Source organism: Polypterus senegalus, chromosome 18 (assembly GCF_016835505.1).
Source record: "Polypterus senegalus isolate Bchr_013 chromosome 18, ASM1683550v1, whole genome shotgun sequence".
NCBI classification, from domain to species: Eukaryota; Metazoa; Chordata; class Cladistia; order Polypteriformes; family Polypteridae; genus Polypterus; species Polypterus senegalus.
Window position 1 is genome coordinate 659,407 of NC_053171.1, and position 23,966 is coordinate 683,372.

The 23,966-nt window shown below is 41.2% G+C and overlaps 1 protein-coding gene across 1 annotated transcript; it reads left to right on the forward strand.

Annotated features, from left to right (window-relative positions):
* Positions 1–2,651: 2,651 nt before the first annotated feature.
* On the forward strand, positions 2,652–22,563 carry LOC120519043 (Fc receptor-like protein 3). The gene is made up of 9 exons (XM_039742121.1): positions 2,652–2,954; positions 3,045–3,273; positions 5,410–5,691; positions 7,816–8,097; positions 15,846–15,938; positions 16,410–16,440; positions 20,782–20,855; positions 21,489–21,557; positions 22,403–22,563. Exons 1-8 carry the CDS (start codon positions 2,652–2,654, stop codon positions 21,533–21,535), a joined length of 1,341 nt encoding a protein of 446 aa, XP_039598055.1. The 3' UTR covers positions 21,536–21,557; positions 22,403–22,563.
* The last annotated feature ends 1,403 nt before the right edge of the window (positions 22,564–23,966 follow it).

The window sequence follows — 23,966 nt, forward strand, 5'->3', positions numbered from 1 at the left end:
TATGCACCTGACTTTATAAAAAGCATATTTCGTGACACATTTATTTATTTATGCTCACATTTCACAGTACTTTTATTTATTTACGCATTTATTTATTTAATTTTGTCTGAAATATTCCTCCATAAAACCATCAGCACACAACTGTATTCCCTGGGCAGGTAGAAAGGCCAGCACCTTACCAATAAAACCTCTGTCAGCGGGGAACAGTGTCACGCGACTGAGGCAGTGTTCGTATACCACTCTCTGTTCACATTAACACACAGTCCTGTACCCCGCGGTTCTTACCAGACAAAGAGCCGTCTCTGTCTGCTCAGAAAATGGTCAGTCCTTCTAGCTGGATGGCCGAGTCTGCAATGTTTTCCTGGAACCATGTCTCAGTAAAAATAAAGATACAACAGTCCCTCATTTCCCACTGCTTGGCCAGCTGCACCTTTAAGTAATCCAGCTTGTTGTCTAGCGATCAGACGTTAGCGAGCAGAATGGTATTGCAGGTCTGGTGGGATTAGTTTTTAGCCTTGTGCTAACAATGCCGCATTTCCCTCGATTTTGCTTCCGATTGCTGCACTTGCGTTTGCTCCAGCTCAGCTTCTCAGGCTGAGTAAGCAAAGTAAGTAAGCAAAGGCTGAGGAGCGTCTCTGTCACCTCACTGGATATTTCAGCGCAGATTCTTCAGAAATCGAGCAGGATTTGCCTCTCGTAAATGTATGATTGCGTAGCCACTATCACTCAAATCTACTTCTTTTCTTATACTACTTGACAAAGATGAATAAAGATTAACACGAAACACCATGGACTCGAGAGCTCTGTAAGCCGCAGCCTACACGGAAAAAATGTGATTTCTATGATTTCCACTGTGGTGTGATTGTTGATGGCAGATGGGCCAGTTTGTGTAATTGTGTGCATGCTGATCTCCTGATATTTTCAAGCATAACAGTCTCTAGAATTTATTTAGAAAGGTGTGAAAAAAACAAAAACCATCCAGTGAGTGTCAGCTCTGTGGACAGAAACATCTCATTGATGAGAGAGATCAGAGGAGAATAGCCAGACAGGTCTGAGCTGGCAGAATAGCTGTAGTAGCTGAGATAACCAGCCTATAAAACAGTGGAGAAGAAGAGCATCACACAAGATGTCGAACCTTCAGGTGGAGGGGCTACAACAGCAGAAGACCACCTTGGGTTCTAATTCTGTCAACCAAGAACACACAGCTGAGGCAGAAGTGGTCACCGGCTGACCTAAACTGGACAGTTGAAGACTGGAACAATGCACTCTGGTCTGATGAATCTCAATTTCTACCGAGGCACATGGCTAGAAGGGTCAGAATTGAACACCAACAGCATGAATCCAAACACCCACCCTGCCTTGTGTTAACAGCTGTCACAGACGGCTGGGGTTCTTACCCGGCCGGGACGCCTAGAAAGACCAGAAGCTGGCATTAAAAGCTTCCGGGTCAGGAGGACACAACCGCCCTGGAGCAGGAGAGGACCACGGGAAAGGAAGAGAGACTTTCCTACTCATTGGGACCCGTGGCCACCGCCAGGGGACACTTTAAGCCTCCTGGGACCCGGGAGAACATTACTTCCGCCACACTTGGCAAGATGGCGGAGGAACCTGCCAGGGGCGCCGGAGTGCTTCCAGGGCAAAGGGCAGCACTTCCGCCACACCAGGAAGTGCTGCCGGATGATCGTCATCAGCCACCTGCAGCACATCCGGGCAGGAATAAAAGGCGCCACCTCCCAGCAATCTGGGAGCTAGAGTCGGGAGAGGGAGCAGGACAAAGCTCCCAGGAGGAGATTGGCGGCCAAGGACTGAGAAAGAGAAGTCTAATACTGGTGATTATTGCTTTGTGCATTGTGTGGTGTTTGGGACTGTGTTTATTTTGTGAATGAATAAACGTGTGATTTTTATAAAGATGTGGTCTCCGACTGGTGGTGTCGGGCAAGTCTCACAATGGCGCCCGAACAGGGACCTTCTGCCTGTTCCAAGGCAGGGGACCCCAAAAATAAATTTTTTGTGAGCTGCCCGGTACCCCAGTCGACCACTCACACGTCCTGCAGGGAGACGTGTCGCACACGCACCGCGGACGTCCCGCGAATCGCCCAGTGGTCGTCGGAGATTCTCCAGAAGGCTGTCTTCCACCCGAGGGGACTGAAGAATGCCAGCCAAGGCAAAGGAGAAGGGGATTCCCCAGCGTTTGTCGTCACCGGAGGGACTGCAGTAGCAACACCCACTGACGGGTCTGGAGGAGATTGCCTGGAATCGCGTCACTGGTTGGGGTGTGCATATCTGGTCTCTGGCGGGACGGCATCGCTAGAGGAAGGAGGATCCGCCACGTCTCCAGCAGCCGAGGCAGAGGGACGGCAGTGAGAGTTGCAGTTCCCTTGGGAGAGGCAAGATGGCTGAAGACCGGAAGTTCCGCCCCGTGACAGGCGAGGGATTGGACGGTGTGTGCCGTGTTCCCGTCAGTGATTGGTTAAAGACGGGACCGGCGAACATCCATCCTGAGCAAGGGGAGGGTCCGGTGGAACCCGGAAGAAAGCTCCAGTGTGTACAGCCGGTGAGTAGGACCGATTTAAAGGTAAGTCCTCCACTGGCTGATACTGTATTTTACCTGCAGCTCCAAAGGAATCGGAGAGGATGCTTGGTTAAGGCAGATGGTGCAGCAGGTGGAACACGACCTCCGTGTCTGTATAGACAAGCTGGAGGGGAAGGTGGTCGCGTCACATCAGACCTTACGTCATGAGGAAGTGAGGCGCGACACTGGAATCTTTGGCCGGAGGATCGTGGCGGTAGAGGCAAGTAAAATCGCTACCGTAAAGGAAAAGGGAGGCGCGAGCGAACCCATCCCAGGATCGCGTGGTTCCGGGGACTTAGTAGCTGCATCTCCAACAGTGGAAACGAAGCAAGGTGCTGATCGCTTGGAAGGGGTGGAGCCAAGACGCCGGCTGACAAGTGCCGTGGGTCTTAGTGCTCAACCGCCAGAGCCAGCATCAGTCTCGCTTCTTTCTACCAGGGCAGATGGCAAGGGTCTTTTTCCTTTTCAGTAGGAAGACCCAGGCTGTCAGAATGCCCCAGAGAAGCAGGAAGAATCGAAAGGGAAAGCCGTTTCTTCCTACAAAGGGAGACATGAGCCCGTGAGCTCACAGAGCGTGATACGTCATCCTCTGCGCGTGCAGAAGGAAGCTCCAAAGTCGGCAAGGGCGAATCCAGTATGTACCCTGATGAAGGGAGTGGATTACACTGGAGCGGGTGCGAGGTTTCGCGACCAGGGTGCTGGTAAAGGGGAGTGTTGGCCCTCTGTCAGAGATAAAACGCCAGACAGTGGCATAAGGGCAACGACTCCGCCCCTGTATTTATTCTTATTTTTATAGGACCAGGACCTGGGAGATGACAACTTATGCCCGCTTCGGCTACAGTGTACACTCGCGGAATGGCCGCTACTGAAGGACTGTTCTTCGCTGGTGGTGGGGCAGTGTCACAGGCGGCTGGGGTTCTTACCCGGGCCCGGGACGCCTAGAAAGACCAGAAGCTGGCATTAAAAGCTTCCGGGTCAGGAGGACACAACCGCCCTGGAGCAGGAGAGGACCACGGGAAAGGAAGAGAGACTTTCCTACTCATTGGGACCCGTGGCCACCGCCAGGCGCTTTAAGCCTCCTGGGACCCGGGAGAACATTACTTCCGCCACACTTGGCAAGATGGCGGAGGAACCTGCCAGGGACGCCCGGAGTGCTTCCAGGGCAAAGGGCAGCACTTCCGCCACACCAGGAAGTGCTGCCGGAAGATCGTCATCAGCCACCTGCAGCACATCCGGGCAGGAATAAAAGGCGCCACCTCCCAGCAATCTGGGAGCTAGAGTCGGGAGAGGGAGCAGGACAAAGCTCCCAGGAGGAGATTGGCGGCCAAGGACTGAGGAAGAGAAGTCTAATACTGGTGATTATTGCTTTGTGCATTGTGTGGTGTTTGGGACTGTGTTTATTTTGTGAATGAATAAACGTGTGATTTTTATAAAGATGTGGTCTCCGACTGGTGGTGTCCGGGCAAGTCTCACACAGTCCAGGCTGCTAGTGGTGTTGTAATGGTTTGTAGTTCTTTTCTTGGCACATTTTCAGCTTGTTAATTCCAATCAATCACTACTTGTACATCCTTTAAGGCCACAATTAAACCACCTTCTCATGGCTACTCCCACCCTGATAATGCGCCACGTCACAAAGCAAAAGTCATCTCAAACTGCAGTCATGAACATGACAATGAGATGAGTGTTCTTCAGTGGTCTTCCCAGTCACCAAATCTTAATCCAATAGCAAATCTTTGTGATGAGGTGGAACAGGAGATTCACAGCCTGAATGTGCAGCTGACAAATCTGCAGAAACTGCCTGATGCACTCAGGTCAACGTGGACCAGAATCTCAAAGGACTGTTAATGACATCTTGTGGAGTCCAAACTGTGGCTGTTCTGAGAGTCCTGCTGAGTGTTAGGAGAGTGGAGTTTATTCAGTGAGTGTGTGTTGTGGTGATAAAGTGAATTTTGAACTCATCAGTGTGCGTGTATTCATAATAATATCAGGTTTATATTTATTTTATTTTGTTCTTTGACAGTTTTAACTTCCTGCTGCTGACATCACCCTGACATTGAATTTCTGAGCAGTAAAACACACGAGAGCAGTTTGTCAGGTCTGTCTGTGGTGATATGCATTTCTTAGAATAGCAAGCCACATTCTCTTGTTATCAACTGTTACTTTCAAAGTCAAAGTTAAACATTTGCAGCACATTTATAAAAAAAAGCCAATAGTACAAGAAAACACTCATCAATTCACAACTTTCCTCTTGTCCAACTTGGAGCTGAAAGGAATGAAAACTTGTGGTGGTGCCAGTTGGACAAGACAGAAATCAGCCATTGGTGTGACGTGAGAACATCAGAGAAACACTGAGAGTAACAGACTGAGCAGAAGACACAGAATGATGTTCACACAAATTAAATGAACACGTAAACTCAATGCAGAAGGCACGACAGTCAGGAGTTGAACCAGAAACCAAACCTGTAAGGCAATATCTGCACAACAAGGTGTAATTTTTACTTAGTGGAATTCACAATAAACTGAACTAAATATGTTTAACTGTGTAAGAGTGTGCTGAACACAGGGGACAAAGAGCATCTGACATATGAAAGTCACCAACTTCAATTCATAATAAAATGTTTGTTATAACTTGCTCTTTTATTTTATATTACATGTTTTTAAATTGTACTTTTCATTCACAAGCCTAGTGTGCTGTTGAGCTCAAACACGTACAGCTGTTGATTTTGTCAGATAGTAAGAACCCAGATTTTTGATTTTCTTAGGTATAAACCTGCAGTTTCTATGACTGTTTATTCAATCATCCTGTTTATTGTTTTTCTTCTTTTTTTTCTTCACAGAACTCTTCAGTAAGCCCACCCTGACAGTCCACCCCAGTACCACATTGTGGGAAGGTGACACTGTGACACTGAAGTGTCAGTCTGAGAGTCAATTGCAGGAGATACAACTGACATACAAATTCTACAAAGACGAGGAATCTGTGAGTCAAGGAGCTTCAGAGTCGGAGTTCAGAATTCCATCAGCTCAACCAGAGACGTCCGGCAGTTACTGGTGTGAGGTGGAGGCAGAAGGGAAGAAGACTGAGAAGAAATCAAGTGAGCGAGTGCAGGTGACCGTGAGAGGTGAGTGCAGGTGTCTCCTAACATGTGATGTGTCCGACATCTCAGAGGTGCTAATAGTCTAATTAAACAAGTGGCACACACTAAATAGTGAAACGACTTGAAGTGATACCTCAGAGGGAAATATTTAGATGGAAGTGTCAGACAAGCCATGCAGGATAGGATGAGAAGCACAGCCACCTGGGAGAGACTCGGAGTAGAGCTGCTGATCCTCTGCATCGAGAGGAGCCAATTGAGGAGGTTTGGTAATCTGATACGGACTCCTGCCTATGGAGGTTTAATGGGCGTGACCAGCTGGACAGAGACCCTGGGATGACCCAGGGTTCTAGGATTATCTCATCAAGAAGAGCTGGGAACGCCTTGTTATCACACATAAACGTTTCAACAACAAAGATATTCGCGATAAGCCTTTACTGAATTACTGCGCCATATCGAGAAGCATTCAGCAACACATAAACATCATAGCAGGTTACAACCCGCTTTTCAAGTTCACGATATGGAGGGCTAACATTAAGATGGCAAGAAACCAACTGTCCTGCTTTCCTGCTGTACTTGACAACTAGGACAACTCTGAAAGACCTGACTAAAGGACTGGTGGCACAATGGCTGGTGCTTCTTTTCCAGAACTCGAGAGGCTCAGGTGTCAGTCCTGATCGGTTCACAGTCTGTGTGGAGTTTTCACCATTAATATCATTTTCATTCCTAGTTTTGCCCTAATCCTCTGATTGTTAACAGTGAGTGTGTGACTACAGGAAGGTCACAAATGGTCACAGTAATCGTCACACTTTCTAGAGATTTGGTCAGTTTGCTTGTTGAAAGTCAGTGTACCCTATAATTGACTGGCACCCGCCCAGTCCTGAGTACTGAATTAGCCCTGATGGCGCTGAGAGGCTAAAGTTCACCATAACATTAAAACTTGACTAAGAAAATTCAGAGAATCGGTGAATGGAGGAAAGAGAGCCTCTGTGTGTGTGTGTGTGTGTGTGTGAATGTCCTGTGATGCACTGCTGTCTTGAATGATGGTCCGTCCTGCCTCATCAGTGATGTTGCTGTAATGAGGTCCGTACACCTAACAGAATGGAATAAAACAGCTGGAAAAATGGATGAGTGAATGTTAACTGCACATTTAATTGAGAAAACTGAAAAGTAAAAAAAAATGCAACAACTTACACAGAATCAGAAATGATAAAATCTGCTTTTGTAGAAAGTAATTAAATGTGGTTTGCACTACAATGGAAATATGAATTGTAAATTAATCAATCTGTGTATTCTTTAGGATATCTGGCTGGTATTTATTTTTATCCTTTTCTTGAATTTAGTCACTCTTTAAATTGTTTTTTTTCACTCTAACTCTGATTCTCTCAACATAACATCTCACAAGTGGAGCTCATTTAATGGGTCAGTGGCGACATGCGAGGTAGAGAGGAACACGTCATCTTCAGACATTACTAATGTGAGGTTTTCAGTGTTAAAGAAAAATGTTTTCAGCACATTAGCAAAGAAAGCGAGAGTGCAAACATTTAATTAATTAACTCATTCATTCATTTCTGCTTCTCCAGCCCAGAGCTTCAGGGAGTGAACATTAATATTGGGGGGCAGGACAGAAATCAGCCCTGGAAGAGACGCCAGCCCACCATAACAATACAGATTGACGTGATACGCTGAAGGAAATTCACACAAACACATAATGGACACGTAAACTCAGAACAGAAGACATGACAGTTAAGAGCTGAACCAGAGCCAAGTGGTGGAAGGCGTGTTATTTGATCTGTACAAATGAATGCAGTTTGCATTTTTTATTTTATTAACTAAAATCAAATACATGCATTTTTAAATGATACTTGATTAGCACACTGATGTGGCAAGCATAGGATATCTAAACTATGTGATTAAAATCATTAAATCAGTAAGTTTTTGTTATGTTGCACTTTCTTCTGATCAAAGTTTTTTTTTCTTTCATTGGTTTTACTCGGAGCAGTGAAGCTCAGACTCGTACAGCAGGCAGTTTTGTTGAGTCAAACATCAACATTAAAGATGATTTTTAATTATTTTTTTTATTGTGTAATTTTCATGATTATTTCAGTTACTTATCCTGTTTATTGTTTTCTCCTCTCTTAATCTCCACAGAGCTGTTCACCAAGCCCACCCTGACAATCCACCCCAGTACCACATTGTGGCAAGAGGACAATGTGACCCTGAGGTGTCAGTCTGAGAGTCGATTTCAGGGGACACCCTTGACATACAAATTCTACAGAGACGAGGAACCTGTGAGTCAAGGACTTTCAGAGTCGGAGTTCACAATTCCTTCAGCTCGACCAGAGATGTCCGGCAGTTACTGGTGTGAGGTGGAGGAAGAAGGGAAGAAGACTGAGAAGAAAACAAGTGAGCGAGTGCAGGTGACCGTGAGAGGTGAGTGCAGGCGTCTTCTCCACTATCTGTGTGTCTGTCTCTGTCTTTCTCACTGTTTGTCCTGACTTCTACCATTTCCTGCTCTTTACAATGACATTAAGATAAGAAAAAGAATAAGCCATTCTGAATATTCTGTAGTTGTGCATGTGATGTGACCTTCATTTAAGGGTATCAGCTTCAGATCCTGGAGAGCTGTAATGGCTACAGGTTTTCATTTTAGCCATTTTCTCCATTGCTATCCAGTTACTGCTGCTAGTCGACCAGATTGTGTTGTCTTTGTTTTAATTGATTTGCATTTTAATTAATTTACCTCAGGAGTTCTGCAACTTCATAATGTGAGGACCTAAAAAAGGAAATCAGTACTCAAGAACAGGATTATTATCATAATAACACTGGAGCCTTAAATAGACAAATAACAGTAGCGTGTCAAGTGTGTTTATTATATGAATATTATTACAAGGAAAAAGTGCAAAGAAATGTATTGTTAATAAAACAAACATTATCATTCAAAACAGGGAAAAGATTCCTGAGGGTCATCACTACCACTGTCAATACTTGGTGTAAGACTTTGTAAAGTTTAGTGAATTGAATTTTTATGGTGCGGTGCTAATATATGATGATTTAGAAAAGAATTGTATGAAACACCAAGTAACTTATTTACTTAATTCATGACAATGGATAAGGATTAAAGTAGTCAAAAAATAATTTATCGATGCAGTTGATTTACTTTGCCTTCAATAACATTATTTAGAAATAAATAACTCTTTTGAAATGAGTTAAAAACAGTAGACCTATTATTCCTACAAATGCACACACTATTTGTATTTCATATTGTGACAGGATAAATCTTAATGAACACCTTGTTGAACTGCTTAATACTAACACTACTGACTGACATCCTGCTGAATGTCTACAGTTTGTCTCAGCCTTTGGATATTTCATGCAATTCTTAAAGTTCTCAATGGTCTAACAAACATGTCCTTTAGCAAGAGACTGAGATTTATCAAACCACTTATAAACAGTGCGACGGGAAGGAATTCTTCATCATTGAAACATGTTAAATTTCATATAAAATGTGCTTTGCAGCTCTTCTAGAGATTTAGATTTAACAGATGCTCTAACAGGGCACATGCGATGAAGCCCTCAACAGTTGTTCATGGCCACTGACACTGCCTTTAGCACACAACATATATGTACACCCCTATTCACTCACCCTTCATAACATCCAACAAATTGTGCCACACCCGTCGATTTTGTTTCAGCTTTTTAAACTAACATCACTAAAAATGTCTGCAACACATAGTTTAAGAAACACTGGTCCACAAAGACACAATGCAGCTCCTTCTGGCCTTCTCTATACTTTTATATTGTCACGCTTGGGTCACAGATTTGCACAGAGACACAGGAGGTCATAGAAACAAGAAGGATTTTTATTCAAACAGTGCAAACACATGAGCTTAAACGTGCTCCATGACAAGTCAGAGATGACAGTTCCGCTAGGAACAGAGAGATAAAAGCAAACAATCAATTCCAAAACTGACAGGCGCTGCGCAAGGCTTATAAGTCGGCGGAGTACCGCGCGAGGCTTGTATTACGCGTTATAGTGCAAGGATAAGGAACAATGTGAGGGTGGTAGTCAGTGTTTCAGGGTTTGTGGTTTTCCCAGGGGCGGCTGTATCTATTTGGGGTGCGATTAACCCTCCAGCTCACAATATCAACACCCTCAGAACAAACATCACATCTGTGGTGCTCTTTCCTGGCATAAAACCATACTGCTGCTCACTAATCATCATCTCACTTCTTAACCGAGCTTCCACAGCTCTTTCCTATTACTTCATGCTGTGGCTCATTAATTTTATTGTTCTGAAGTTACTACAGCTCTACACATATCCCTTATTTTTAAAGTCAGTACCAGTACATTTCTTTTCTACTCCTCAGGCATCTTCTTACTTTTCAAGATTCCATTAAGCAAAACAAAACTCCAGTGCCATCTCTCCTAAACACCTCAATGCTTCTACAGGTATGTCTTTTGGACCAGCGGCCTGTCCATTCTTCATCCTCTTCATAGCTGTCCTTACTTCCTCCTTGCTAATCCATTACACTTCCTTATTCACTATCACCACATCATTTGACCTTCTTTCTCACTCATTCTCTTCATTCATCAGCCTCTCAAAGTACACTTCCTAACTTGTGAGTATGTTTCTGTCTTTATCCTTTATTAACTTAGTCTGCTGAACATCTTTACCTGCTCGGTCCCTCTCTGTACCCAATCAGAGGAAGTCATTTTTCCCCTCCTTAGTAGTGTCCAACTTCTGATGAAACTCATTATAAGCCTTTTCATTAGCCTTCGCCACCTCTCTCTTCACCTTACACCTTATCTCCTTGTCCTCTTGTCTGCTTTATGCATTTCTCTATCCCAGTTCTTCACTCACCTCTTCCTCTGTATACTCTCCTATATTTTCTCATTCCACCATCAGGTTTCCTTTTCCTCCTTCTGCTGTCCAGATGTAATGCCAAACACCCTTCTTGCTCTCACTCTTAATACTTTTGCTGTAGTTTCCCAACTGTCTGGTGACTCTTCACTGCCACCCAGTGCCTGTCTCACCTCCTCCCTAAATTCAACCTTGCAGTCTTCCTTTTTCAATTCCACCATTTGATCCTTGGTTCAGCCCTCACTCTCCTCCTCTTCTTGATCTCCAAACTCATCCAACAGACCACCATCCTATGCTGACTAACTACACTTCCCCCTGGCACTGCTTTGCAGTCTTCAATCTCCTTCAGATTGACCCTTCTGCATAGAATATAATCTACCTGTGTGCATCTTCCATCACTCTTGTACGTCACCCTATGTTCCTCCCTCTTCTTAAAATAAGCACTCACCACAGCTATGTCCATCCCTTTCACAAAATCCACTATCATCTGACTTCCTTCATTCTTCTCCTTGACATCATACCTACCCATAACCAACACATCCCCACTGTTCCCTTCACCAACATGTTTATCGAAATCTGCTTCAATCACCCCGTTTGTCCCTTGCGTACACTGTCCATCACTCCATCCAGCTCACTCCAGATATCTTCATTCTCATCCATCGCACACCCAACTTGCGGTGCAAATGCACTAACAACATTCATCATCACACCTTCAATTTCTGGCTTCATAAATATTCCTCTGTCTGACACTCTTTTCACCTCCAATACACTCTTGACATGCTGTTCCTTCAGAATAACCCCTACCACATTTCTCCTCCCATCCACACCATGAGAGAACAATTTGAATCAACCTCCAATTGACCTGGCCTTACTCCCCTTCCATTTAGTCTCTTGCACGCACAATAAATCAACGTTCCTTCTCTCCATCACATCAGCTAACTCTCTCCCCCTAGCAGTCATTCTGTCAACATTTCCAACTCTCAGTTCCAATCTCTTTCTCTTCCTCCTCTCCTCCTGCCTCCACACAGGTCTCCCCCCTCTTTTTCTCCTTCTTCTGCCAACAGTAGGCCAATTTCTACCAGCATCCCGTTGGCTAACAGTACTAGTGGCGGCCATTGTTAATTCATAACTCGACCGATCCAGTATGGAAATCTGTTGTCCACCGATTCTAACTGGCAAAAGGGTCCACCGGATGCCCTTCCTGACATAACCCTCCCCATCTATCAAGGCTTGGGTACAGAATAAAGAAACACACTGGTTTGTGCATCCCCTGTGGCTGGGTTATATCGGCATATATCAGCAGTTATTCACCACCCTTAAATCAGTATTTTACTATTATTGCTTGTACAGGATGAATGAAAAGTAGATAAAGAGACGAGAAACCTTGAATTTCTCTGTTTATTGTGTATCTGAGAGAATGAAGAGTAGTGTGGCATGAAAGACTTTATCAACATTACCTTTACCAAAGGGGGCAGCCATTGAACGACAATATATCCAGTGAATTGGGTGTTCTTCAATGGTTCTCTTTGTCTCTACTTCTCTCTCCTCTTCTTATATTCTAAGTAATAAAATTAATAATAATACATTTTTATTATCAGCACCTTCTATGACAGTCATGAACACTGTACATACATGTTCAAAGAAAAGCATAAAAAAAAACCAATATTAATAAGACAATCAAGATTATCAGCAGATTTATAAGACAACCAAAATTACTAAATATATTTAGCACATTGTGGCCTGGAGGGGACACACCAGCTCCCCAAACCTGACACAGACCGACTCAGACAGAAGTTCAAGCACAACACAGGCTTTTATTCTGTTGTGGGAAACTCTTCCCAAACGTATGCCACTTGCACATAGTCTAGAAGCACCAAACAGAATGAAATAATACAAACAACAATTATTTTTCTTCTTCTCTCTGTGTCTTCCTTCTCTCTGTCTTTTGTCTATCTTCCAACCTCCACTCCTCCTCCAGCAAGCTTTGTCAACCACTTCCCAGTTCTGGCTCTGAAACAGTGGCAGTGGGCTTCTTTAATCCTGCAGATGGGAGTCCTTCTGGTGGCCCATTAGGGTTGTCCGGTAGCCCGACAAAGTATGACTCCACAATCCCTGCAACACTCACTGACAGCACTCACGTAACCCAACAGGGCTGTGCTGAACTACAACTCCCATGAAGCCCTGTAGTTTCCAACTGTCTGCCACACAAATAAAAGCTTCTTTAAAAAGATACATCTATAGATTTTTTAAAAAAGCAGAAGTTGAGGAGGTCTGTCTAAAATCTGAAGTAAAAATTTGATCACACAGTGACTTGCACTTAGTGAGTGGGACAACAAGAAATTCAACATTGGACGGTCTTAGATTGTGACAGGGTGTAGTAATTTAAAACACTTGAAAAATATAGATAGAACCTTTGTGATGAAAAGCTTTATATGTTAATATAAGAATCTTAAAAGGGATCTGATATTTAAGAGATCTGATATTTAACAGGAAGCCAGAGGAGGGAAATGAATCAACTGGTTAGATGTTCCAATGGTTTAGCGTGAGTTAAAATTCTGGCTGCAGAATTCTCTACATCTTGTAGTTTATTTAGCCCTTAGCTTGAAGCACAAAAGAAAAGAGCATTACAATAATCAAGCGGAGAGTAAGCTGTTCAATAATCTCACCCAAAAGGAGAAGATAAATGGGCCAAGTGCTTCAGTGGGGATGTGTGGCTGCCAAATGACATTAGTTCCAGTCTGCCAGTTGGATAAGTCTGACAGCATTCCAGTGCTACTACATCTGTAAGACCCAAATAAGACTGCAGATGTTGAATGAGCACAGAATGGCTCACAATGTCAAATGCTGCTGAAAGATCAAGTGGTACTAAAAAACAGTTACTTTGATAAGCAGCTTTAAGAAGATCGTTCACATCCTTCACCAATACAGTCTAGGTACTGTGCTTAGCCCTGAAACTGATATGGTTTAAACACTATGGCCTCATGTATACCTGCAGGTGTAGAATTAACACTAAAACATGGTGTACGGACAAAAGTGGAAATGTTCGTATGCACAAAAACTTCAGATGCACAAAACCAAGAGTAAGTCAATTTCCATGCACTTCTGCTCCATAATAATGCATGTGCATGTGCCTGCCGCCCCACCATGACTCGTCCCAGAATTTTGCATATTTTAATATGCAAATCAATATAAATATCACCTTCCGTTTAGTGTTTGGTAAAAGACAATGAGAAAAGCACATGAAAAAAGGAAGAAATTCAGCCAATGCGTAGTGGAGGGAAGGAAAATGTACTATTCGTTGGCTTAAGCAGTGCTATAAGCAACAAAAGCATTGGGGAGACACTCGAAAGGTTAAGTTCTGAAAGTTGGACAATCCACGAAATAAAAAAGAAGTAATCAGATTATCATAGTCGACGTGAAAATGTGAGTTGCAGCCCGCCGTCTGCTTATTACGTTTCAGACAATACTGTATTACAAAAGCTGCTTGCAAAGCAGCAGGTAGAGCACAATTCCTCAAAGTCTGCCTTTGTAAAGCTGGCGTCAGTTCAGCAAACTTCATCTCCAAGATTGTAATTGAAATCAATTTAGAAGCCAGTCTTCATAATCCATAAATACACACCTCTTCTAATTCTTCCATTTGCGATGTCTTCTAACAATGTGCACCATGATATTGTGACAAAATGATTACAATCAGGTGAATTAAATTTGTAAATGATATGCAATTTATTTCTGTATATTTGATAAAAAAGAAAACCACAGAAACAGTAGCCTTGATTTGACACTGGGTGCCGCCACTTTGCTAAACCGAGCAGAAAAGTGCGTACATAAGGTGAGAGGCTGCCGTGAATTGTGTGTGGCTTTACACCAAGTTTAATTTTTTTAATTCTCAAAGTGAGTGTGAAAACGGACATATGCAACATTTTTGTGCCTACGCACCATTTATACATGAGGCCCATGGTGCCTTTCCAAACAAGACATTTAGTCTGACATTCCACCTCCTTATTCAAAAATGTAAGATTGGAGATGTGTCTATAATTACAGGATTCATCTTGGTCAAGTCCTTGCCTTTACAGCACTTTTGTGATAGATAAGCCACTTTGTATTTGGTGGATACAATCCCACATACAAGAGACATGTTAACAATGTCTACTACACAAATAAATAAAACAGGCCTATGAATCTTGACTAAGGCAGCAGGTGTGGAGTCTGGTAAGAAGATGGAGGAGTTTTCTTTCAACAAGCTCACTGACAAAAAAAGAGTCGACCAGAACAAGTGTATCAATATTGTGGTCAGGACTGCTCTCAGCTCCAAATCTTACAGATAATGAAGGTTTAGTTATGGTGATGAATGGTTCAAGCTCTTGATGGATGGATTGACTTTCTAAAGAAAATAATTATTTTTTTTTCACAAATAACAGATGAAGAACATAGTGATGGAATATTTCATGGTTGCAGGAATTTCTAAATGGTGGAAAATAAAACACATGGATTCCCTCACCATTATTAATAATGTTAAAGAAATACACAGTTTTAGCCTCGGAAATGGCTTTTCTCTATGAATCCAGAAGTTCTTTATAAATGGCTGCATGTACAGAAAGAGCTGTCAGTCTTTTTATAGAGACATTCTAATTGTCTGCCATGTGCTTTCATGGCGAGTAGATCAGGGATGAACCAGGGTGACGAGTGTGTAAAAGAAACAAAGTGTGATTTTAATAGAGCGACCTTCTCAACTCCTCTCTGTTTGCAGGTCGTATCTTACTTAGCGTAACCCTTATCATTTACTAAGGCCGAATTTATCTCAGGGCACAACTTACAGGTTGGCCAAGTCCTCAGAGGTTTATGGATCACTGAAGAAAAATCAGACACAGTATAAAAAATTTCAGCCAATCATTAAAATGAAGAGATAGGGATTATTCTGCTTTCCTCTGCATATAAAAGAAAATGAAAACGCTCAAATTATTTTTAAACCTAATTCTAAAATGAGACCAAGTATCTGATTATTGAATATTACGTATCTCAGCACTGTAAATGTTCATTTTAAAGACTGCTGGTTATTGTTTTCTGTACTGTACATTTATCTGCATGTCATGTGTATTTTCAACTTTAATGAATTTAATTTCAAAATCCAAAACATCAAAAGGTGAAATGAGAGTTGTAAATGGAATACTTTTTTAAAGCATTAGAAATTTATAAGATGAGCTAATGAAATCAATGCAGACTATCATTGTGAAATTCTTATTTTAAAAACCATGCCTACCTTATCTTGGAGATTTGATTCTTCACTTAGTGACTTTCTGTCTTTTTCTGTCTCTCCAGAGTCTTCTCCAGTTATGATTTCATTTATTCTCAGAGCCAGTTTGTTTCTTTTGATGCTTCTGCCGGTGCTTGTCATTTATCAGATGACTGAAGGTGAGTGGACAGCACATACCCTCACACCCCACTGGGTGGCACTGTTTGTTTAGTGGTGTCCTCCATTCTCAGTGAAGCAGCTGGACTTGAGTGCTGAAGAGACTGAAACACTGGAGCTCAGGGTCTCAATGACAAACATTTTGTGGGGTGAAACCCAAGGGGGTCTGGAAAGTGGAAGGGTCTTTTAGTCAGCAGCTTACATAAGAGGCCCTTGCAGTAAAAGGTAAAGAACAGATAATTAAAGGAGATACCAAAGAAGAAGTTGACAGGAACTGCTTGTCAAGTGTCCCACTCTGAATTTCTGTAAGTTCAGCTTCAATGTGTTCTTCATCAGTAATTACACACTTACTGTGAGTGCCAGTGTGTCCATTTGGTTGCTCCTTTGCAAGTTGGTTTAAGTTTTCTTAGGTGGCAAAGAATATCTGAAAATTCTCTGGGTTTTAATTTTTTTTTTATCTTTTTAAACTGCAGGTTTTCCGTGCATTGACTGTAAGAAGGCCAGGTGAGTCTTCCAGGATAAACGCATGTCAATTTGAATAATTAAAGTAATCTTAGCTGGCTTTGAATGTTTTGTTTCCTTTATAGTGATAAGCGACCAGTTTTACAAACATGAATACAAGTGTAGTGAACATGTAAGGCTGGGTTAGAAATTAAAATTGAAAAGTTTAAGAACTCATCCATTCACTTTCTATCTATTTTGCCTATTTAGGAAATGAAAGGCACGAGTTGGAAACCAAACCTGGACAGGACTCGAGGGCACCACACGACAGGGTCCTGCACAAACACACACATTCACACTCCCACTTGTAAAATATAAATTTGGCAATTAACGTAACACACACAATTTTGGATTGTGGTATGAAAAACTGGAATATCGCAAAGTAAACCAACAAATACAGAAAAGGACCCTGCAGACTGCTGAGGCTCAAGGGTTCGGATTTATATCCAGGATTTCGGACCTGTGAGGCAGCAACGTTAATCTCGGCACTATACATTTCTTAAAGAATTTTCTTTCTATTTTTTTGATTATATTGATTTTATTAAAATCAAATGACATTCCATACAAATAAGTTAAGTTTTACAAAACTAGGTTTGAAACAAATTAACCTTTACTCATGAGAAAGAGAGCTGGGCCAGCAGAGTAAAACTTTAATAGCAGGAAAAACACTGTAAGTAATTAAATTAAAAAAAATTAATAGTGGAAGAGAATCCACTTCCTCAATTTAAATGCTTATTCTAAAATGTTATTGATTAAATTCAGCCAGGTTTTAAAAAAATTGTTTTGTGCAAATCCTTTAAGTGAGAAATTTATTTTTTCCAATTTCAGATAACATATAAGATCAGTTAGGATTCGATAAGCAGGATGAGTGTACGTGGCAATAGTGTAGTAAAGGCAATCACAGTTTGGTTGTCCTTCTCCACTTTAAGCCGCTCTTCTAGCCCACCAAACACAACTGTTAATGGATTAGGAAGGATTGAGACACCAAGGCTGTCTGAAAGGCATTTAAAGATTTTTGTCCAAAATGTTGTTAATTTGGTGTGGCCCAGTGAGGCTGGAACTTGATTGCAACATTCACAGGTTGGACCGTGCCCTGGAAACATTTTGGACAATAATAAACAAGACAGATGTGCTCGATAGATGATTTTAAGTTGTAATAATTGTATGCTTTGAGCATATGGAGCTTGAATGAATTCTGTGCATTGCTGGCCTTCAACTCCTTTTCTGGGATGTTGAGTGAGAGATCCTTTTCACACTGTACTCTGGGATCTTTGAAAGGGACCAGTTTTAATATGTTTTTATATATTGCAGAAATGCTGTCTGAGTCCTCAAGACTGGTCAATATTTAGAGTAGAGGAATAGAGGCAGGTGGGAGAAGAGAAAAAGTGGGCAGGTTTTGTTTAGCAAAGTTTCTAATTTGAAGATAATGAAAGAAATGTGATTCTGGAAAGTTACTTTTAGAGTGTAATTGTGAAGACATTGTCTATGTACAGATCTCTAAGTGATTTAATCCCGAATGTTTTTCGACATTAAAAACTGTGTACGTTTGAGAGGGTAGATAAAGGTGGTTCTCGTGCAGAGGTATCACAGATTAAAGCTTCTCTGTCTTGAAGTACTTCTTACATTGTTTCCATATTTTGAGTGAGTGAAGCACAATTGGGTTGTTAGTATATTGGTGATAACTTGTATTTACTGAGGTACAAAGCAATTAATATAAAGAAGTACTGCAGGATTTTATTTCTGTTGCGGTCAAAACTGTGCATATTCATCTATTGGTGTTCATGTCCAGGTTTTTATAGTTTGTATATTTGCCACCCAATAATAAAACTGAAAGTCAAGTAGAGCCATGCCACCCTCTACCTTAGGTCTCTGTAGAGTCACCCTTTGGATACGTGGATGTTTTTAATTCCAAATAAATGAGGTTATGATTGAATCTAACTTCTTAAACTGATTTATTAATGTATATTGGAATGCTTTGAAATAGAAAAGAAGCTTAAGAAGGATATTCATCCTGATAGTATTCATTCTTCCAGCTAAAGTGAGAAGGGTAGGCCATCTATGCAAGTCTAGCTTAATTTTTTCCATACTGACATCGATATTTTCTTGAAATAGAGCTTTATGTCTACTTGTGATGTTTACCCCTAGGTATTTAAACTGATCTGTGATGATAAAAGTGAAGATGTCCAATGTAATATTGTGTAATGGAGAGTTCACTGTAAAGAGCACACTTTTGTTCAAATTAATTCTGAACTAGACATCTTTTGAAATCCTGCTAGTGGTGTTAGGACTGCAGGCACAGTATTTTGTGGGTTTCATATATACAGCACTATATCATCTGCATATAGAGAAATTTTCTGTTCAAGTTTTTCTCTGATAATCCCCTTTATCTCATAAGCATTTTTAAAGTGAACTGCCAGTAGCTCAATGGCGATTGCAAAAAGGCAGTAGTGACAAGGGGCACCCTTGTCTAGTACCATGTGGGTAAATATATTACATTAAACAGGCGTCGAAGATTGGAGCTTAACATTAGAATTACCAAAGCTTACGAAAAAACTTGTAAACCAGCCCACCTTAAATCCGCTTGCGTTTCGCCTTGATCTGACAATGCTGTTTTCTAATAAAGATGGGCTATAAGAGAGGTGAACTCAGATCGGAGAAAGAGAATATAAGTCCTCAGCGCAAGAAGGAGCGTGAATGTGACTGAGAGAATTAAACAGAATAAAAAATGCTAACCTTTACAAGTACCACACCAACAGTTATAGACTCAAATCAAATGTATGTTTTAATTGTATAATAGTAACAACAAGAGGAGCTCACTACTGAAAACTATTATTCTAGGACACATGAAGACTCTAACTGGCGACTTTTTGAATAGGAGTAAGCCGTTCTTACTGCTATACTACCAAAGAAGTCACGACAACAAGCCACACTAACCCGATTTCTTTTTCTTCAGTTATAGTCTTATAAAGCACACTTGTTCTGTTATACTTGCACCTTTTTTGAAAGTGCTTATTTGATATTTGGATTTCAGTCTTCACACATTATACACTTCATGTCAAAATGTTGTTGTTAGTACTAAAACATGAATAACGTTTGTCGTTTAGGTATGTGTTCAACATTTCTTGCATTTCCTGTCATCCTACACTTACATAGATCTTTGTAGACACGGAACACACATGAAATGCATGTGTTCTAAATAACAATATATTTTTTAGCCTGCACAGCTCCAGGTACTTCACTCCCTGATAAACAGACTTGAGCTGGAAGAGGGTTTTGCAGTTTCAGCGGTGGTGGGAGGATGGGATAGCAGGCTGCTTGCTGCTTGGGCTTACCGACACATTTACATGACAAAAGACGCTGAATAGAGAGGTGCAAACGGATTTAAGGTGGGCCAGATTTACAAGTTTTTTTTCGTAAGATTTGGTCATTCTAGTGTTAAATGTAATGTTTAAAATGACATTCTCAGTTGTAATAGAAATTGGTCACTTGTCTTTCAGTGATTGAGGTCCACAGTAGGACAGATCCCTAGCACAGGAATAAGAATTAAAAAAAAAAAAAAATCATTTTCATAATCATTGACCTTGAAATAATCTAAAACAATAACTCACTTGGTGATTATTAAAATCTGTTATTTTTAACCTTCTGGGAGTGTCCCTTAGGGGGCAAGGTCCACTGTCAAAGATTCAAATATAAAAAAATAGGTTCATATTAATGATCAATAAAGCCATAATATACTATGAAAAAAGCTATGAAAAAAACATCATTTTGCACCAATCAAGCTACACATAAATGGTGTGACCCTTAACACACCCCACATCTTTACAGATGGAAAATGTCTTGAGATATGTAGATAGATTTAAAATCTTTGGTCCCACATCTTATTGTTATGTAGCAACTTCTTATATGTAAATTCTACAGTTGATAAGTTTTATTGATTTCATCATCTCCAAGGTAAAGGCGCTGGCACCTCTTTTAACCACACAGAACATTCCCCTTACTTAACTCCCTAATAATATCTCACGTTTCTCATTTACCTGCAGTCACAGGACACTATCTGCTGACTCCTGTTTGTCTACAGTTTGTCTTGTTTTATATTCATTTGCACTTTTGCGGCTCAGCCAAACACAACACCTCAAGGTTGCAAGTATCAACTCTAAATGGTGGCCACTGACTGGTCAATATAGCATTCCACCAAATAAACACTCTGATGGTAAAAATAAGATAAATGTGTCATGCCCAGCTTCAGCTCATTGAGCAGATGGAGAGTTTAACCCTTCTCTGTCCTCCTATATGCTGTAAAGGCAATTTGACTCCAATACTTTTTTAAATTTATGTTTCTTGTAGAAAAGAACAGAAGGGAATGTATGTGAATGCCCCCAGCGGTGGGACTGTCCAGATGGAAGCTTCCAATGAAGGAGGTAGAAAAAATTTAATATAATTTATTCTTAATGAATATCAAATGTCGCCTGGTTTTTAAGCTCACAGATCAAGCTGATCAAGTCAATTTAAGGAAGAATAAGTTGGAAACTGAATACTGCATCACTTGTGATGCACGTACAATATGGAAGAACATAGATGCTTCTAAATTACAAATGAAAGCCTAATCGTATTGCATTCACATTTCTTCTCCATGATGAGATTAAGGCTTTTTCACTTGTGTTTTAAACAAAGCAACGTACTCGTTGGCCAAGAGGAGGACAGTTTCAAGTGTTAATGGTGTTAACCTGAGAAACTGCTGGTTCACTCTGGACTGTGAGTCTGAGCAAATCTCAGTAGAGTCCTGGTGTTGATAACCCAGAAGTCTTTTAGGCCACACATGTCAAAGGAAATACCAGTTGAGCCGCAAAAAAAAATGGGAAAGGCACGTCAACTGAATGAAGCGGTCAGTCAGGTTCTGTGTGCTTCCATTATATGTTTGGACACTCAACACCTGGATTATCATAGCATCTTTTATTATACACTCTGTGAAATATTAAAGTATGAGATAAGGATTCTTAGCATGCATGCGTACGCTCTTTGGTGCTCTTAACTTTTGTCCTTTTATTCCCCAGAATATTGTACAACATCTGACAATGATGGTCGCTACAACAATATCTGAAAATGAACATTAAATAAGCAGGGTAAGTCTACTGCAGCCTTACAGCCTAATCAGGCTGACTCACCCAATTTCAAAAGTTTTATATTTCTGGAATTGTAATCTTTTTTCCTGTAATCATTATTACTTTTTAAACATTTTACTACAAAGCCAAAACACTGTTTTCATTCCTTCAAAAACAGCAGGAGAGACCACCGTGTCCCAAAAGTCTTTTTATGACTGAGACTCAAGTAAACCACATGAATCTCAGTAGGCACTCCTGGTTTATATGTTGTGGACGAGAGTGGAAATGACAGACAGCTTAATGAATATATTGGGGCGCCAACTGGTCCGTCCCGTTTACCACATACGGAAAATAAATTAAAGTTATTCCCATCTTTGTATCGTTTCCCAGACTACTGGACCAAATGAAAAAGGGAAAATCATAATAAGTTTCCAGGAGTTAATGTTTTCGGGAGCTCCGTATCACAGGTAGTTCGTCATCGAATTGAGTACCCAGGGTCCTGATAGTCGCCGAACCGGAAGGGGCGAAACCTGGTGACCTCACTTGGTGGCTTCTGGTTGCTGCTGAGAGAATAGGAGGGAACAGTTAGTGACAGCACCCCCCTCGTCTCGATGGGTCATTACATACCTCAATGGAGCCTTGGAGGAGGTCCTCAGATGACATATGCATTGTAGTGTGAAGAACCCCAATGATTAAAAGTATGGATAACCCAGATCTTTACAATTCAAATCAAATTCCACTTCCTCAGAAAATGTAACAGCGGACAGTTAAAGTTCATTTTTCAGTCCACTGCCATGTCCCTTTCTCTACACTTTCTTCTCTCGGTCACAACTACTGACTCTGTCTTTTTCTGTTTTGTTTGACAGAAGTAACGCATTGTGCTTTCTGACATCACAACTGTGGACTGAAGCCATCTCAGTGTCTTCTGCTTGTGAAGCCATTCCTTTATTTTTAAATTGTCCCTTCTGATCTGCATGGAGGAGCAAATTGGATGTGTGGTGTCTCAATTCTGGTGAACAGAAGAGATCAGTAAATGAAAGGACGAATTCCAGGAAAGAATTTTGTTAAAAAAACATCTGGTGCCATACAAGTGATAAAGTCTTTCTGTCCAATGGCAGTAATTTGAGATCTGGAGGTTTCCAGTCTTCTACTTTTAAGCAAACTGCTAGAGGAGCCATTACACTGGCACAATTGTCATAGTCAAAAGTGTTTCAGTTCCTTTTAATACTAAAGAGGCTCAGTTCTCTTCACCTTATATTAAACACTTTTTTACAAATGTTATTTATTTGACGCGAGACCCTCCTTATTTCATTGACGATTCTGCCCCACTTTGTCTATGAAAAGCTAAACAATTCAAGTCAGAGCAGCCTCCCCATTTTCTCTTTTCTTTCTCTCATTACTTTATATGGCTGTTTAAACAGTTCAGTTCCATATTCTGTGTCACATTCATCTGCTTATCTATAAACCACCTTTACTTGTGTATGACCAACGTAATCAATGAATGTTCTGATTCCTGTGTTTGCCGCATTTCTCCTTCTGTGAATACTAAAATATACTGTAAACATTAAAATGAATAACTAAACAAATAAATCAATCAACACAAAACTGGATGCTGCCCATGTCCGTTTATTTGATATTTTTCAACAAATCTGTCGTCTGCTAGTCCAGGTCTGGCCCAACAAGCAGGCGGCAGTAGAAGTGAAGGTCTGAGCTCTCAGGTCCTCTCACCTTCTCTTTAAGGAGCCTTTGTTTACTTTTTTGTAGGTAATCAAATGATGTGATTGGTCCCTGGAGGTGTGGCTAGGGGCTGATGTGGGTTGGGTTTCTTCTTCACATTGGAGAGAGTTTGGTGTGAGGAACAGGACTGTGCGCCTCTCCTTCTGTTGCCCCCTTATCTGTACATCAGTGCTGGTACTACTGGTGCTTTCAGATTTTGGCAGTTGTGTGTTTTCTTTAGCTTTTTTCCTATGGATAACTTTTATGTAGAATAACATTCCTGTTTAAAATCCATCTTTAAGTCACAGAGTGACCTTGGCTAGTTTTAAAAGTTTAATTTAATTGGCGTATTTAATTTGCACAATGACTAGAGTTGCTGCCTTAGACTTCAGAACCCTGGGTTAATTTTAAGTTTAGTCACCTTGGACCGTGTGAGTTTTTCATTGTAGTACAATATTCCCCCAACTTTACAAATATTTTCTGCTAGCAGCTGTAAATTGTCCAGTATGATCACTGATGTGTGTGTAAAATGTGCCTTCTAATGCACTTGCTTTCTGTCCAAGATTGGTTTCTGTGTTGTGCCCAGTGCTGCTCACGTAGACTTCAACTCTACAAGACCATAATGTACAATGGGAGAAGTGGGCTGCAAATGCACAGATGGATTTCAGCTCTGAGTTTGGTTCTGAATCATTTCTCTTAGTTATTCGGTTAACC

What these genes read in the sequence shown, in the direction of transcription:
- LOC120519043 (XM_039742121.1), top strand. Translation starts at nt 2,652, where the DNA reads ATGGTGCAGCAGGTGGAACACGACCTCCGTGTCTGTATAGACAAGCTG. An exon ending in AGTGCAGGTGACCGTGAGAG is followed by an intron (nt 5,692 to 7,815) that starts GTGAGTGCAGGT and finishes TAATCTCCACAG; the next exon opens with AGCTGTTCACCAAGCCCACC. An exon ending in AGTGCAGGTGACCGTGAGAG is followed by an intron (nt 8,098 to 15,845) that starts GTGAGTGCAGGC and finishes CTGTCTCTCCAG; the next exon opens with AGTCTTCTCCAGTTATGATT.